The 14,936-nt window shown below is 40.5% G+C and overlaps 1 protein-coding gene across 5 annotated transcripts in view; it reads left to right on the top strand.

Annotated features, from left to right (window-relative positions):
• Nucleotides 1-14,936, top strand: part of LOC126162203 (maestro heat-like repeat-containing protein family member 1) — a 275,479-nt gene that overhangs the window by 68,277 nt on the left and 192,266 nt on the right. For 4 of the 5 annotated variants that reach the window (XR_007535034.1, XM_049918542.1, XM_049918543.1 and 1 more), the window contains exons 10-11: nt 7,774-7,893; nt 7,982-8,228. Coding sequence is in view for 4 of the 5 variants with exons in the window: in XM_049918542.1 (XP_049774499.1) it covers nt 7,774-7,893; nt 7,982-8,228 (367 nt within the window). In the remaining variant the exon portion in view is untranslated. The remainder of the gene's footprint in view (nt 1-7,773; nt 7,894-7,981; nt 8,229-14,936) is intronic. The other variant, XM_049918545.1, reaches the window with a different exon arrangement.

Raw genomic sequence — 14,936 nt, 5'->3', positions numbered from 1 at the left:
TATTCCTTAGTTTTGTCTTAATAGGCTCAGTGCCTATGATCTTATATTTTATGGATAAACCTATTATACTTAATTCATTGTGAGAGGTAAATGAAATTTTACAGTAGGAAGTAATTGAGGAAAGATATGTGGGTACTAATTTCTTGTTTTATAGAATCTGCCAGAATATCACACACACACACACACACACACACACACACACACACACACACACACACACACTGGAAAAATTTATAGGTACAATGTAATAAACAACAAATAACTTTTTTGTTACAAAAGCCGACAGTACAAGCAAATGGAATTAGAGTTGTTTCAAATGTTTTTCATTTGATGTATGTAATCTTGAGAAAACAGATGAACTGTAGAAAATGGAATGACATAAGAAACAACAAATAAGAATAAGGAATTTTTATTAACTGAAGACTCACCTTATAATATTATAGTCCTGGTCACTGTCAAAGGTGAATAGTAAGTGAATGATTAAAGGTTGAATTTAAATAACCTTACTTTAAGATTTGGTGTTTCTTACCAAAAGATCCATAAATAGTATGTGAAAGTGGAAATGATACAAAACTACACATAACTTCTTAGTTAGATCTAAAATAATCCCATGGATGATGTGAACCTGCTAACATTACAGTTGTTGTTGTGATGGTGGTGTGTGGGTGGGTGGGCAGTGAGTGGTGGTTGTGTATAGTTGAAGGGCCACTCTTAACAACAAAAGAAGGGTGTGAAGTTTAACAGGGTATTGTTCAGAAACTTAAGGATTTTTTCTCTAGTGCCCCTTCCATGTTTACTTTGTTAGTGAAGTATTTATCAATCCAAAATAATTAAAGATTAATTTTCAATGTGACATCTCCAAAAGCATTTGCTATGTATTGTCAGTACTGCTTAGTGTTCGATAATTTCTTCTGCTAGTATTTTGTAGGAGTTGATTTGCAGCCGTGAGTGAAAGTGGTGCAGTGCATGCCATTATAAAGTTGTTTGCTACTGGAGCCAGCTTGTGCTTCAGCAAAGCAATTCTGCCATATGATCATACTGAAGCAAGAAATTGTTGAACTCTTTGGATGCTGTTACCTACAGTTTGTTTGAGGTTATTCCCTGTGTTAATATACTATTTCATTTGGCCTGTCTTCAGAGAACAAGTCGCAGGTTGTTAGATGTTGGCTTTAGTGGGCTATTCATTTTTACTTCAACATCCAGAAAACCAGTGATGCAATGCATTAACCTAATTTATAAAATGTGAAACTGCACTAACCTGCAAAAGTTGTGGAGCATTGTCTCAACTGGAATTACTGATTACACACAATCTTGGAGCCTTTCTCAGTATGTTGCCACTCAGTGTCACTAAATACAAAAAAAAGGTCCAACAGTGGAATGTAAACAGCAGTAATATAATGAAACTGAAGAGGCAGCAGCTTAATTACTAATTTATTCATCTAAACCTACGTGGTATCAGCTGGAATAGCATGCTGCATCACTCTTAGGCTTTCTCAGTGTCTTTTCAACACAGATGTGTGGATACTGTCATAAAAATTATAGCTGCGTCTGTTCACAAACCATCCAACATGGAGCACTTCAGTGTCTGACAAAAAAGTATTGTTATTTAGTTACATCCATGAATCATACTAGTCCAAAAATACTGAAATGGATTTCATCTTGCAGTAAATCTGGATATAATTTCTCAACAAAATATGGTTTCTGTTGTTTGGCAGAGAGAACATTTTTAAGGATAATTGGAGATGTAAGGCCATTTTGATGAGAGCATTACATAATTTTCTTTGTGATCATGTCACTGGTGTTAGCAACCTTCTTTTCTAAACTCGAGGTTGACTGTCTTCTTGATTTCAGGATATCAGCCATAATGCCCATAGTTAGCCACTTTAACTTACAACCCCCGAGAGCTCAGCATTTGTTTGCCGTGTATGGTCTTGGCGACTTGTGGTTCCTGAGTTGGGGACTGGTAACTGCTGCCAGTCCTCTGTTACTGTAAGCTCCGGGCACGCTTCAGTGATCACTGTGTGGTGTGGCAGTGAAATGTTGTATGTTTTGGAGAACAGAGGCCTTGGATCACTTTCTGGACCACGAGGAAGGTACACACATATAAAAAAATAAAAAAAAGAAACCACCTGAAAGTGTGGGTCAATGTTTGTTTCTCTAGCACCTTATGAGATCCCTATGGAGTAGACTCATCAAATAACTACTCCTGAAAGGACGGGTGGACTGTCAGGTAGTACCTACACCCACTCATCAGAGAGAGCTTGGCTGGTCAGTTCTCCTGAATAGTAGTCTCAGAATCATAGTAAGAGGGCATTAGTGTACCATAAAACATTCATTGTAATCAAGAGAACAGGGGAACCTCTGAAAAGGTCTCCCCTTCCTATATTCATAAGGCATTGGAGGCTATTGCTGGGTCCCTAAAACGTATCAAATGACTTTGTAATGCAACACTTCTAGTTGAAATGCTAATTCAGACCAAGTATCCGTGCTTCTGGGATGTAAGGCCTGAGGTGAATACCCAGTTGAAGCTGACTTGCATAATACCCATAACTTTTGTAGATGTGTGGTTATCTGCTCTGATATAATGGAGATGGACCCTGAGGAGTTAAGTGAGGAATGGAAAAATATGGGGGTCACGGAACTACAGAACTAAATGAGGAGTGTCAGTGGCACACTGAGAAAATCTGCAACATTTATTCTAACTTTTAGCACTCCAGAATTAACTGAACACATCTCTGCAGACTATATCCATCTTAATATTTGTCTGTTTGTTCCTAACCCTCTCAATTTTTTGGCATCTGGACCTGCCCTTATAGCAAAGATTTGGCCTTAACAATGTGGGATGTAATGGGTGGGCTACATGTAGAAACTTTTGAGGGTCAGCTCATGAATCAGGCAATTCTTGTTCACCTCCTCTGAAATGTATAAACTGCTTCAGGGATCACACAGTATGGAGCAGAAAGTGTGAGGTTTACAATGAGAAAAGGAAAATTAAGGAGTTGAAAGTTATGAGAAGCGTACTCTATGGTGAAGTTAAAAAATCCTTCAAAACTATGCAACCTCCAGTTTTTGCTACTTGTTTTGCATTGCCCCTTAAGAAGCCAATTACAAAGTCTGACGTCTCCACACGAAGTCAGACCAAAGATTCTACAAACACATGCACCTGTCAGTGTATTTGGGGGGAAATGTTACGCCTGAACCAGAAATCATTTGAAAGCTGTCGACCTAAGTCACATACCACTGCCCACCATCAGAAGCCTATGTCATCCCCTGAACCCAAGCAACCAAGTAAAGAAAAACTCCTTCAAAAAGTAGTTCAAAGTTGAAGAAAATGACAGTTAAACCTTTGGATTTGTGAGCTCTCTCCCTCTCAGATGGGGACTTTACTCTTGAGGATATGGATTTCCAATTGGAGGAACTAGAGCCGGGCACCGGCTAACATTCCTCCTGACCTCCCCCTAAGTCACCGCCTGCAAGGAAGAAAAATCAAGACTAACCATCACTTATCAGTGGCTCCCACAGGGACTTCCATGTTGCAGTGGAATTTAAATGCACACAGACTACATTTGGAAGAATTACAACTCCCGGTCCAGGAGAAATCGCTCTGCTTACAAGAAACTCGTTTTAAAGTCACCAACACATCTGCATTAAGGGGTTACCACACCTACAGGAAGGGCGATATTACTGGAGACAGTGCAAATGTGGAGTGGCTGTTTTCATTGATGACAGATGCTACTCCTTTTCATACTCTCTTACCATGGCCACAAAAGCAATTGCTGGGAAAGATCGAGCACCATTTAACATCACAATGTGTTCTTTATGCCTTCCATCTCGCAATCCTATGGATGCAGACATACTAACAGAACTCTTCCTGGCACTTCCACACCCCTTCCTCCTTGTGGGGGACTTCAACACACACACTGTGCTGTAGGACTTGGCTATCACTTGCTCCAGGGGTCGAATTATCAAGTCTCTCGTTCGTTCACAGAATATCTGCCTCAACAGGGTGTTTTTCAGCCATTGATCTTTGTTTTTGATCCCTGGCTGTTGCAGACTTGGTTCAGTGGGAAGTGGCTACAGATTTACATTCTAGTGACCACTTCCCATTGTGAATCTGTCTGCCAACTCGGACGGTGGTTGACAGGAGACCTCTAAGGTGGATGATTCAAAGGGCAAATTGGTTGCTGTATGGTCAACAGGCTATTTTTGAACAAAAGGATTCTGCATAGGAGACAGTGACCCATATCACTTGTGAGATCTAACAGGCTGCCACAGAGTCCACCCCCAACCTAGCAACCACATCAGATGGCGGCCTGTGCCTTGGTGGCATGATGGCCTTCAATTGGCAATCAGGACCAGACAAACCACTGTAACGGGACTTTAAATGACATTAAACTACAGAAAACCTTTGAGGTGTCAGATCTGCAAGAGCACATGTGAGGCGAATGATAAAACCGGAAGAGGGATTCCTGGAAGCAATTCGTGGCTTCCATTAATTGGTCCACTTCCACTGTGCAGGTTTGGGAATCAACAAGGCGGATTTCAGACAAGAGCAGTACATTCCCACTATGGCTTTGTCAAGAAATGGGGTCTTGGTGGACATGCCTAAAGACATGGCTCAAGTTTCAGCTGAACATTATTTTTACAGTCACTGCATCAACCAGACAAGCTCATGCATTTCAGGTGTTCCTTAGGACTGCAGAGATGAGCGAGCTCCATTTCTTCTTGCATAATGAGAAATTCTACAACCTTCCATTGTCCATGTGGGATTTGGAATCAGCTCTGCCCATGGCCAGAGACACTGTTCCAGGACCTAATGAAATTCATTTTGCCATGCTCCATCATCTATGCCCTGAAGCGAAAGGACAGCAACTCTCCTTTCAGTCAGATCTGGTTTGAAGGAGAGTACCCCGTGGCTTGGAAGGAGGCAATATTAGTTCTATTCGGGAAACCATGCAAGGACCATAACACACCTAATAGTTACTAGAGTGTAGCCCTTACCAGTTGTATGGGTAAGACTCTTGAATGCATGGTCAGCCACCACCTCTTCTGGCTGCTTGAATCATGAAGTCACCTGATCTGCTCCCAGTGTTGTTTCAGATGCTACCATTCCACCCTTGACAATTTAATTCTACTGGAAATGGTGGTACACGAGCCATCCTTATGCCAAAACCATTTGGTTTGTGCGATTGTTGGCCTCAAAAAGCATATGACACCACTTGGAGGTACAACATTCTTCCATGGGGACTACATGGATGTCTGCCACTTCTTATCCAATCCTTCCTGGAGGCCAGGCACTTTGGATATCATGTTGCTGATTCCTTTTCTGACTGCTGTGTTCAAGAGAATGGGGTTCCCCAAGACAGTGTACTCAGTGTCACATTGTTTGCCATTGCTATTAGTGGCATTTCCTCCGCAGTCAGAAGCTCTGTCAAATGCTCTTTGTTTGTGGATAGCTTCACAGTTTTCTACTCTTCCTCCAATATTACAGTGATGACGAGGCAGCTACAGCTGACCATCAGGAGGCGGGAAACCTGGGCGAAGAACACTAGATTATGATTCTCAACAGAGAAGACGACGTGTCAGTTTTAACCATGCATGTCGAAGTTTTGACCAGCCATTGTCCACAAATGAGGACAATATTTTATGTTTTAGGGAAACTGTGTGCTTTCTGGGTTTATTATTTGACTTGAAATTAACTTGGCTCCCACACAGGAAAGATCTACAAAGAAAAGGCTTCCAGTCATTGAATATTTTGAAATGCCTTAGTGGAAAAGCATGTGAAACAGACAGGTCTCGCCATTTGCAGTTTTATAGGGCACTTGTTCAGTCACTTTTAGGTTATGGCAGCATGGTCCATGGGTCAGCCTGTATTTCCTACCTCAAGATGTTAGACGCTGTCCACCATGAAGGCATTTAGATATCAACTGGAGCCTTTTGAACCAGCCCAGTTCAGAGTCTACGTGCAGAGGCTGGTGAACCACCACTTTGGATTTGGCGGCATATCCTTTATGCTTGATGGCACTGAAAAACTCTGCAACATCTGAGTCATTGGCATTTAGTGCAGTGGTCCAACCCAGCTTTGAATGGCTTTTCAGGAATTGACCCCATGTGACCAAACCATCGGGATACATGCTACTGACTGTCTCAAGGACCTGAATCTACCAGACCTCCGAATACACAGCCAGGGATGGAATGCGTTGCCGCCTTGTTCTCTTCAGAGGCCCAAATTGATTTTAAGCTGGACATGGTACAAGAAAACTTGTACTGCAGATTCCGTTTTTACAGATATGTTTTCTTCCATTTTAGGTATGGACCACAGTTTTTTCATTGGTTATCCAGGTGGATCCCAGCAAGAGAATGTCCTTGGTTGTCCCACTGTTTTCCATGATAGGGTTTTCAAAGTACATCTTACGGAACAGTTTACAAATTATGATTTGGAGTTGTGTGGCGTTATGATGGCACTGGAGAGGATTCACAGACATCATCGTGCAAAGTTTCATGTCTGTTCCAACTTGCTTAATGCACTAAAAGCACTTCATCAAATGCATTGATTCAGTTCATCCATGACTGCTTACAGCAGTTCCAACACCATGGCAAGGAGGTGATTTTTTTGCTGGGTACTTGGCCATATCGGGATACAGGGAATTGACGTGCCCGCCAAAGGCGCCGAGGAGGCACCCATCCTGATGCAAGCCATCATCTCATTTTCTGACAAACGCGTCATGCCTCAGTGGGAGACTGAATGTTTGAAGGTTACAGAAAACAAACTGTGGTCACTCAAATCGACCACACAGGCATGAGGCACTTTGTCAGCCTCACCACTGGAAGGAGGTTCTTCTTACCAGGCTGTGCATTGGACATAGCTCTTTAACACATGGCTTCCTCCTCTGGTGGGAGGATCCACCACTCTGTGAGGCTTGTAGTGTGCTGCTTTAAGTTCAGCATATTTTGGCAACACGTGTCTTATATACTGATATCAGGGCAGCACCCAGTTTTGATGGAGATTTGCCCACCATCCTCACCAATACTGATTCTGGTGTTACGACAGTGGTGACATTTTATGAACTGTCAGTCCTCATTCCTAAATTGGCAGGGAAGGAGGCAGACTTAAATAAACTAAAAACTGCTCCGCATGCGGGGACAGCCTTCGGCTCCACCCTTGAGATTGGCATGGTGCTAATGACTATGATTGTTGAGTGCCCCTCAACTACAATCGTCATTGCCATCGACATCGTCATTGAAGTCAACATCGACATCATCATCATCATCTTACAGCATTCTAGTACCTTTGAAATAATACTGCACATCAATAAAGTCTACTTCACGTCTCTGTTAAAGAAGGCAAAGATACATATTATATGTAATCCTACTGTATTGAGATGGGAAACTTTTTTTGATTTCAGTAACATCAGACAAAATACACACTAATTACGATAATTCAATATTAAGGTTAGCCGTACATAACAGTCTTACATTGACTAAATTACTTTATCAAGAGCAATCAATATTCCAATCTTTTAAGGGTCGCATATTAATGTATTGAAATGACAATGGAATCATATTGACCACATGAAGGAGATCAGTAATAAATTACTGCCAGTAATAAATTAACAGTCAAAGAATAGTTCATATCTACAGCAGATGAAAATGTATAAATAACACATAATTACTAACAAAAAGCAAATAATAGCTCATACACAGCAGAAATATGCTTTGTTTAAAAACACACAGATATAGTTCACTATAAAAATTCTTCTAATTTCACTTCAGGTTAAAAAGGCAGTACTGAAAACAATTGTTGCACTGGCATATAAGGGACATCTTAATGGAGAAACTGGAATGGAATTTATTGAATATATTGTTAGGAACAGCCGTTCATCTTCCACTGATGTAAGTATTGTAACTGCTGATATATACTGTTTTTCATAGCTGTAGTTTTTGGTCGTACTGAAGCTTTGTGATGTATTAATCTCTGCAGCAGGCTGCAAATTACACAGATTCAGAAAATGTTTTGGAAGATCTCTCGCATACATGTGCCAGTACATTGTATCTGCTTACTACAACTGTATCTGAAGTGGAAGGAACTCTCTGGCCACTTCTGATGAAGTGCTATTTATTGAGTGAATACACTACAGCTTGTACTCCAATTGCTCGTTGCCTTGCTCATTTGTCTTCCAAGGACTGCTGCGAGAAGATGTTGTCTGGAGGAATGGGGAACGAACACAGTAAGTGGAGAAAGTTATCAATAATGAAATATCCTTTTAATTAAAAATAGTGCTTGCTTCTGTTGTTGCATGTTGTTGTGTAGTTATTACATTTCTGCTGTTGGATTTGAAAAGATTTAGTATCAAATATTTGAGATAGAGTTTACGTGATGGTATTCCTGTAATCCCCCCCTCCCCTCCCTCTCCCCCCAAACCTTGCTTCCAAATCTTTTGAAAGGACATTCCAGTACGTATTGACTTGCAATTTGTCACAACTTACTTTATGAATGGTTCACAGTGTCCTTCCATGGAGAGTTCATTTTAGAATGCAGCCATTTCTTAAAACTTGAAGTGGAAAGGTAATGTAATCACTTGAGGTTTGATCTTTATGGTAGGGGTGCTATTCAGAATTTTTCAGAAATGCTTCTGTTTAGCACTGCTTTTATGCTACAACAAGAGGGAGAACAAGATCCGCTTCTCCCAGATTCATTCAAAAACATTTGCAAGATGACTTAAGCATACCAATATATATTTTTTCAAAGATCCCAGGTTTGAGTCCTGGTCTGGCACATAGTTGTATTTTGCCAGGAAGTTTCAAATCAGTCTATCCTCTATTGCAGATTGAAAAGTCATTCCCAGTTCAGTCTGTAATTGTACACTCAACTGTAAGTACAAATTGAAATATTCGCTATGCAAAAATTCTGATGCTGTGAATCTGGAACAAACGGAATGAGTTGCTTGGTAGGAGAAGTTTGTGCCTTATTTTGAATCTCATTGAATTGGTGACTTTATTGGAATGAAGTATCTTCCATAACACACGCTCCATATGTGCTTTGTGGGACATACGTTGGTTGATGACTAATATTTTGATATGGGGGAGTGGAGGAAAGGGCATACACCAGGGTTTTGTCTTGGACTTGAGGCCATTATGGAATGTGACATCAAAACTGTGGACTGTGGAAGTGTCGATGTCACAGTTTTTGGGTTTTGGTACAGCATTGTTCTTGCCAGAATCTTCTGATCCGACATTTTGCCCTTCTTGTTAAGGTCTTCCAGGAACTCTGTGTGCACTGTGCCATAAACTGCAGATTTTTAATGTCTACTGTACATTTAAATGCAGCTGTTTTGCATTCCAAATGTGGACCAACATCTTCTTAGATGTGTTACATTTTCGGAGGCTCAGTGTAAATACAAAATCTACAAAGTATTTGGTATTTCACATGTATGACAGAGGCCTTATATTGTGCCTACTAAAACATGAGCTGCACAGAACTTGGTTATGTTGAAAGTTCTGTTAGTGTTCCACAGAGAAAAAATAAATTCTGGATAATTTTTTAATTTGTGATGATATAATTTCAAATTTTCCACGGAAAAACAATACAGCTCTAAACTTGGAAACATGTTTGTGAATGTCAGTGTGTAGATAGTAATGATTGACTCTGAATACAGCCAGGAAAGACTGACTCTGAATACAGCCAGGAAAGACAAAGTGGCAAATGCTATTTGGCTTCCCCCCTAGTGGCTGAGGTTTTTTTGTATGTAATTTACAAACAAAGGAACCTAAGCCATTGCAGTGCTACTTCCTTCTTTTGCACAAACTCTAGCCTTCAGACTATCATCTCCCAAGTGGCTACAAATCTTTTGAGGGTACTGGTATAGTGAGCTTAGGACCTTGAGCCATTGCAGTACTCCTTCCCTTCCTATTATGTAATACTATTCTGTGACTGCGTCTTCACTTTGACTTGGTCTCTGGGATGGCTTCCATATTGACAATTTGGCTTTTATATCAGTCACTGACTGAGGTTACTTACTTAAACATTTTTACATTTTTATTACACTTTTTCAGCTAACATATGATTGGCCCCCAGAAGCAGGTTTGGCTTTAAATTTTTTCAAAATTTTCTGGTAGTGTGGGCCACGCAAGGAATGCCGCTTATAGTGGTGCTCATTGCACCGAAGTTACATTCTGCCATAAGCACTTTGTGTGCCCAAAACCTAACACAGTAGCCAACACAACATTGACACATGAGCTTTATGGACCATGGGACAGGTCATTCATCCTCTGATCCACAATCAAATAACCCCAAACCAGAGTTAGGACTCTGCAAGGAGAACAATGGTAAAAAGAAGAAAGGGAACAAAGAAAAACTGATGGTGAAGATGAACCTAATGGCTTCAGTTGCACCGGACCCCTCACCCCTTCCCCCTCTAATGACCCCTCTCACCACAGACATTGAAATTGTGCATACCTACACAACAAATAGTACAGTCAGAGACTGAATGTGACCCATCTTCTTGCCTCTTTGCCACTACTCCTGGCTACCGCTACAACGATGATGCATTGAAATGTAATGGTCATTTTCACCACCTAATGGAACTCTGACATCTCCTTTCCTTTTATGCAGAAATATTTATAGTCTTTCAGGAACCTCCCTGAAACATATCTGTACCTGTTTCATAGAGTTGACCCTGAAAGGTGCATCAGGTGATAGGCACATTGCAGCTTGAGTACGTTTTTAGTGATCGTGTTTCATTCAATACATCATTAGTGACTTTGGCTATTCACATACATACAGCTATGGATTTTACTCTGTGTAATGCCTGTCTACCTCCAAACAGGGTTCTGACATGTCAGGAGATAGTTGACTTTAACCATGAGCAATCTCCATACCCTTTACTCTTGGAAAATTTCATTGCCCACAACTCAATGTGGGACGGTGATATTACATCGAGTTGATGTACTCTAATGGAACAATTAATCACAAAAATGACGTGTGTTTACTAAACAGTGTCATACGTATTCTTGTGTGTATATGAGCTACATGTGCAAACAATAATTTGGTTTGCAAAGCACTTAGGTAATAAAGTAAAAAAGTTTCCACAAATATTGTGTATGCCTATGCTGTGGATTATCTGTTTAAGAGTAGAGTTGTCACATTTGAAATTATGATAAATTATGCAAATTCATAGTTAGTGGGGTAACTGATTAATGAAGAGTGTGGTGCGGCCCAAACAATTTAGGGCAATAAAAATGTAGTGCAAAACATTGGAATTAAACAGATATAATAGCACAAAAGACTATAACTGCTTTGGGTTTTTCTGAATTACAATTGATTCCTTAAGTTGTATTCATCATTTGGATTTGCTGCTCCTGCATTGGCCATGTTTGCAGATACAGATTACTGGATATGAAGTTTGCCTGTTATGGAAAACACTCCTTTCTTTTCTATAGACCCAAAAATGTTTTGGGACCTTTGTGCTATTCTCAGTGAGTCTTCTTGATTAAAATCTCAATTTTACATTGTAGGGAAACCTAACTATACTTCTGTGATCAACTATACTACTTGACAGTTAGCTCCTAAATAATGAAGTTGTGTGGGATATGGTCTGAATATAAGGTGCACACCACATACAGGGCGAATCACCTAAAATTTGCACTGCAAATATTGCAGAAGTGGAAAGTGCTATTGAAGCGTGGTTTTCACAGAACGGATTGGTAGTCAGGGGCTCATATTGTTAGCCAATAAACAGATTATAATAATACTGAGAAAGTGTATTTTTCTGCAAACATACATTTTTTGAATGGAACAGTGCCCATTGACATTAACATACTAAAAGTAGGATAAATTAGAATGTCAGTGGTGGTAGTTGCAGGAATCTAGTGTGTGTCATTTATGAGATATCGTATTTTTAAAACTTTGAATACACAGTCCAAGCTGTAGGTCATGACTGGACGATGGCATTTGTCAGTTCAGAAAAAGCTGACATGCTCATGGTGTATGGTAAATGTAGGAAGAATACAGTTTGTTCTTGTATGGTGTATGTGGCAAGATATCCCAACAGCTGTTGTCCATCTTGGCAATTATTTATCAACCTCGTCAGCAAACTATGTGAAAGAGGCAGTGTGACACCTAGACAACGTAACAGGAGGAGACAAGTGGTGACAGGAATTAATGTTCTTGCTGCCTTTGATGTTGTTCTGCACATTAGCTCCCATGCAATCGCATGGGAAAGGGGCATGAGTGAGGCAAGTGTCCTATGCACTCTCCATTGATGTAGGTTTCATCCCTGTCACATCTTTCTCCCTCAAGAGCTGCATGGGAATGATTGAGAATCATATTAATTTCTGTACATGGGCACTAAGACATAATACTCCAGAAGTATACGCAACAGGCCATTTCACCTACACATCCTAATGGCAGTCCATCGGCAGCAAGACTGTATTACAGTGTGCTCAGTGTATAGTAAGTGCTCACTGAACCTATATGAGCTACATGTCAGTGTTCTTTTATAGTATTTGGGGAGAGAACAGATAAAAACATTGGTAGCCTACATCCATCGGCACTCAGCAGAAAACCCCAGATGACATGGCAGTAATGTACAAAACTATATATTGAACAGTTCATAGTCTGGCAGGAGTACTTAAAATCAAGACTGTAAGTGCTGCAACTTCAAATTCCATGATTAGCAGTGAAGTTCTCTCTCCAAACAACCTATAAGCTTACATATCCAAGTCCATAATAAACAACAGTGCAAGGGATAAGTTGCAAATCGACACTTCTCCAGAGGAGAAGATACTAGTAGTAACTGAGTGTGACATGACAGTAGTGTTGGTAAGGAGATTTTATAAGAGGGCCACACAAGGGGATGCAGACAGTAAGTCTCGACCAGCACACAAAGTTATACTTGTGTTACAACAGAGGCTATGCTATGTTAAAATACACAGAGCAGGTTGCCTAACGAAGCCTTAAATTTCCCTGGGCTACTGTGCTACAGATGTTTGATTGTGGACACGGTAGGAAGCAATGTAATAGCCAAACATGAGGCAATCACAGGGTTGGTACACACGGCATTAATGTATGTCCAAAAGGAGCAGTTCCTGTATGTGTCCACTACTAAGGAGCTCATAATTACGTGGGTAAAACATGGCATCAGTACTTAACACAAGAAGAAGTTAAACATAGATTGGCTTACAATAATTTCAGTTATCAAGGAACTCGTGCATCATCAAAAAATAGGCAATATGCAAACATGACAGCAGTGCTACCAGTCAACATGCAGTATTTCCTCCATTACCAGTGCCTGTGGCTGTCTGCCACCCCACTATGTTCAGCAAGTGCAGCTCCCTCCAGCAGCCTGGCAGGTGTTTACGCTGCAGTACATACATACAGGACAAACCACCTCAGAATCTTACCTGAATTTACTGGCTGTATACAGGCTACCCAAAGTTTCTGTCAGATACTGGTACTACATCTCTATTACAACAGTTTGGCTGTACACATTTTGTGGTGGGGTGACTTCAAAGCCCATCACACAACATGTTGGTGCAAGTACGATGATTGCAACGATGGGCTATTAATGACAATCCTAGAAGACAAAAACCTAGTGTTCCTGAATGACAGATCCCCTATAGGAATAACCTCACACTATTACAGACAAGCAAGAGGCCTCAACTTCCTATAACAGAGAGACTAAGCAACAGAAGGCCTGTTTGGCCAATTGCTGTGTTTGACAGTCTTTTTGCTGTGCCTATCTGCGACTCAGGATCTTCACTAAATGGTGAGTAGCAACTATCCTTTTCATAATATTGTCATTATTCCATCCTGGAGTTTCCATTGTTCACAGTGAATCATGTGGCACTACTAACCATCTGGAAAGTAAAAATAGACAGTTTAGGTTCCAATTACCTACCACTTATTCTGATTTTACATATTATGGTGGAAGAACCATGCTGGATCTACACTGCATAGAGATGGAAAATTGAGAAAGCTGACTAAAATAAATATGTTGACAGATAAAAATGAGCCTTCCACAATTACACACATCTGAAGATCCTAGTTCCCTACTATTCCAAAGTAACATGGTGCATTACTACGGCCATCATAGGGGCAATTTCTCAACAGGAGCTAATTTGCATTGCAAACAGAGCCAATCCTATTGGTGTGGAGACAAATGTCAGAGAGCCATCAACAAACATAGTGAAGCACTGAAGAAATAAGAGAGATAGCACCCAACAAAAGTATACCAGCCTGCAAAAAATACAGTTGGAAACCAAGGAGTTTTTGAAAAATAAGAAGAGGATGAGTGCGAAAAAAACTCTGCTACTCTTTAACTAAGGACACTACAACATCAAGTGTGTGGAAGAAGATGAAGAGTTGGAAGAGACCCTTGATGCCTCACCGTAACAATTCCCTATCTATGAACTGTGTTGTGGAACAGATGCTACAAAATGAGTTCCTCCATTACACAGCTGCCTATCACAGAGCATCCAAACACTTGATGGTAGTCACCCTCTCAGTGGTTGAGCTGCAGAGAGCGTTCTCCTTTGTTAAAAATGCTGCTCCCAGCCCAGATAATATCTACTCTACAATTTGCGATCATTTCTGTCATATGAGGGACAATGACAGTACTCAGTATGTAAAATAAAATGTGGTATGAACATATTGAGCTCATGGAGATAGCCAGAGTGATACCTATGCTCAAACCAGGGAAGAATTCTGATTCACTAGCATCGTACCGATCAATAACATTACTACAACGTCTCTAAAAAGTGCCAGAAGGAATAGTCAAATTCTGATTAGAGTGGTGTTTTAAATACTGTGACCTATTCCGTAGTTATCAGGTGCATTTTGACAAAGGGGAAAGGTACTGAAGATGTCAAGTACCCTGTAGATGCACTGTATCTGGCGGCGAAGCTCTGAGTACAGCTGCTTAAAAAGATGCTCTGGC

Source organism: Schistocerca cancellata, chromosome 2 (assembly GCF_023864275.1).
Source record: "Schistocerca cancellata isolate TAMUIC-IGC-003103 chromosome 2, iqSchCanc2.1, whole genome shotgun sequence".
NCBI lineage: Eukaryota > Metazoa > Arthropoda > Insecta > Orthoptera > Acrididae > Schistocerca > Schistocerca cancellata.
This window is presented reverse-complemented; position numbering and strand designations above follow the sequence as displayed.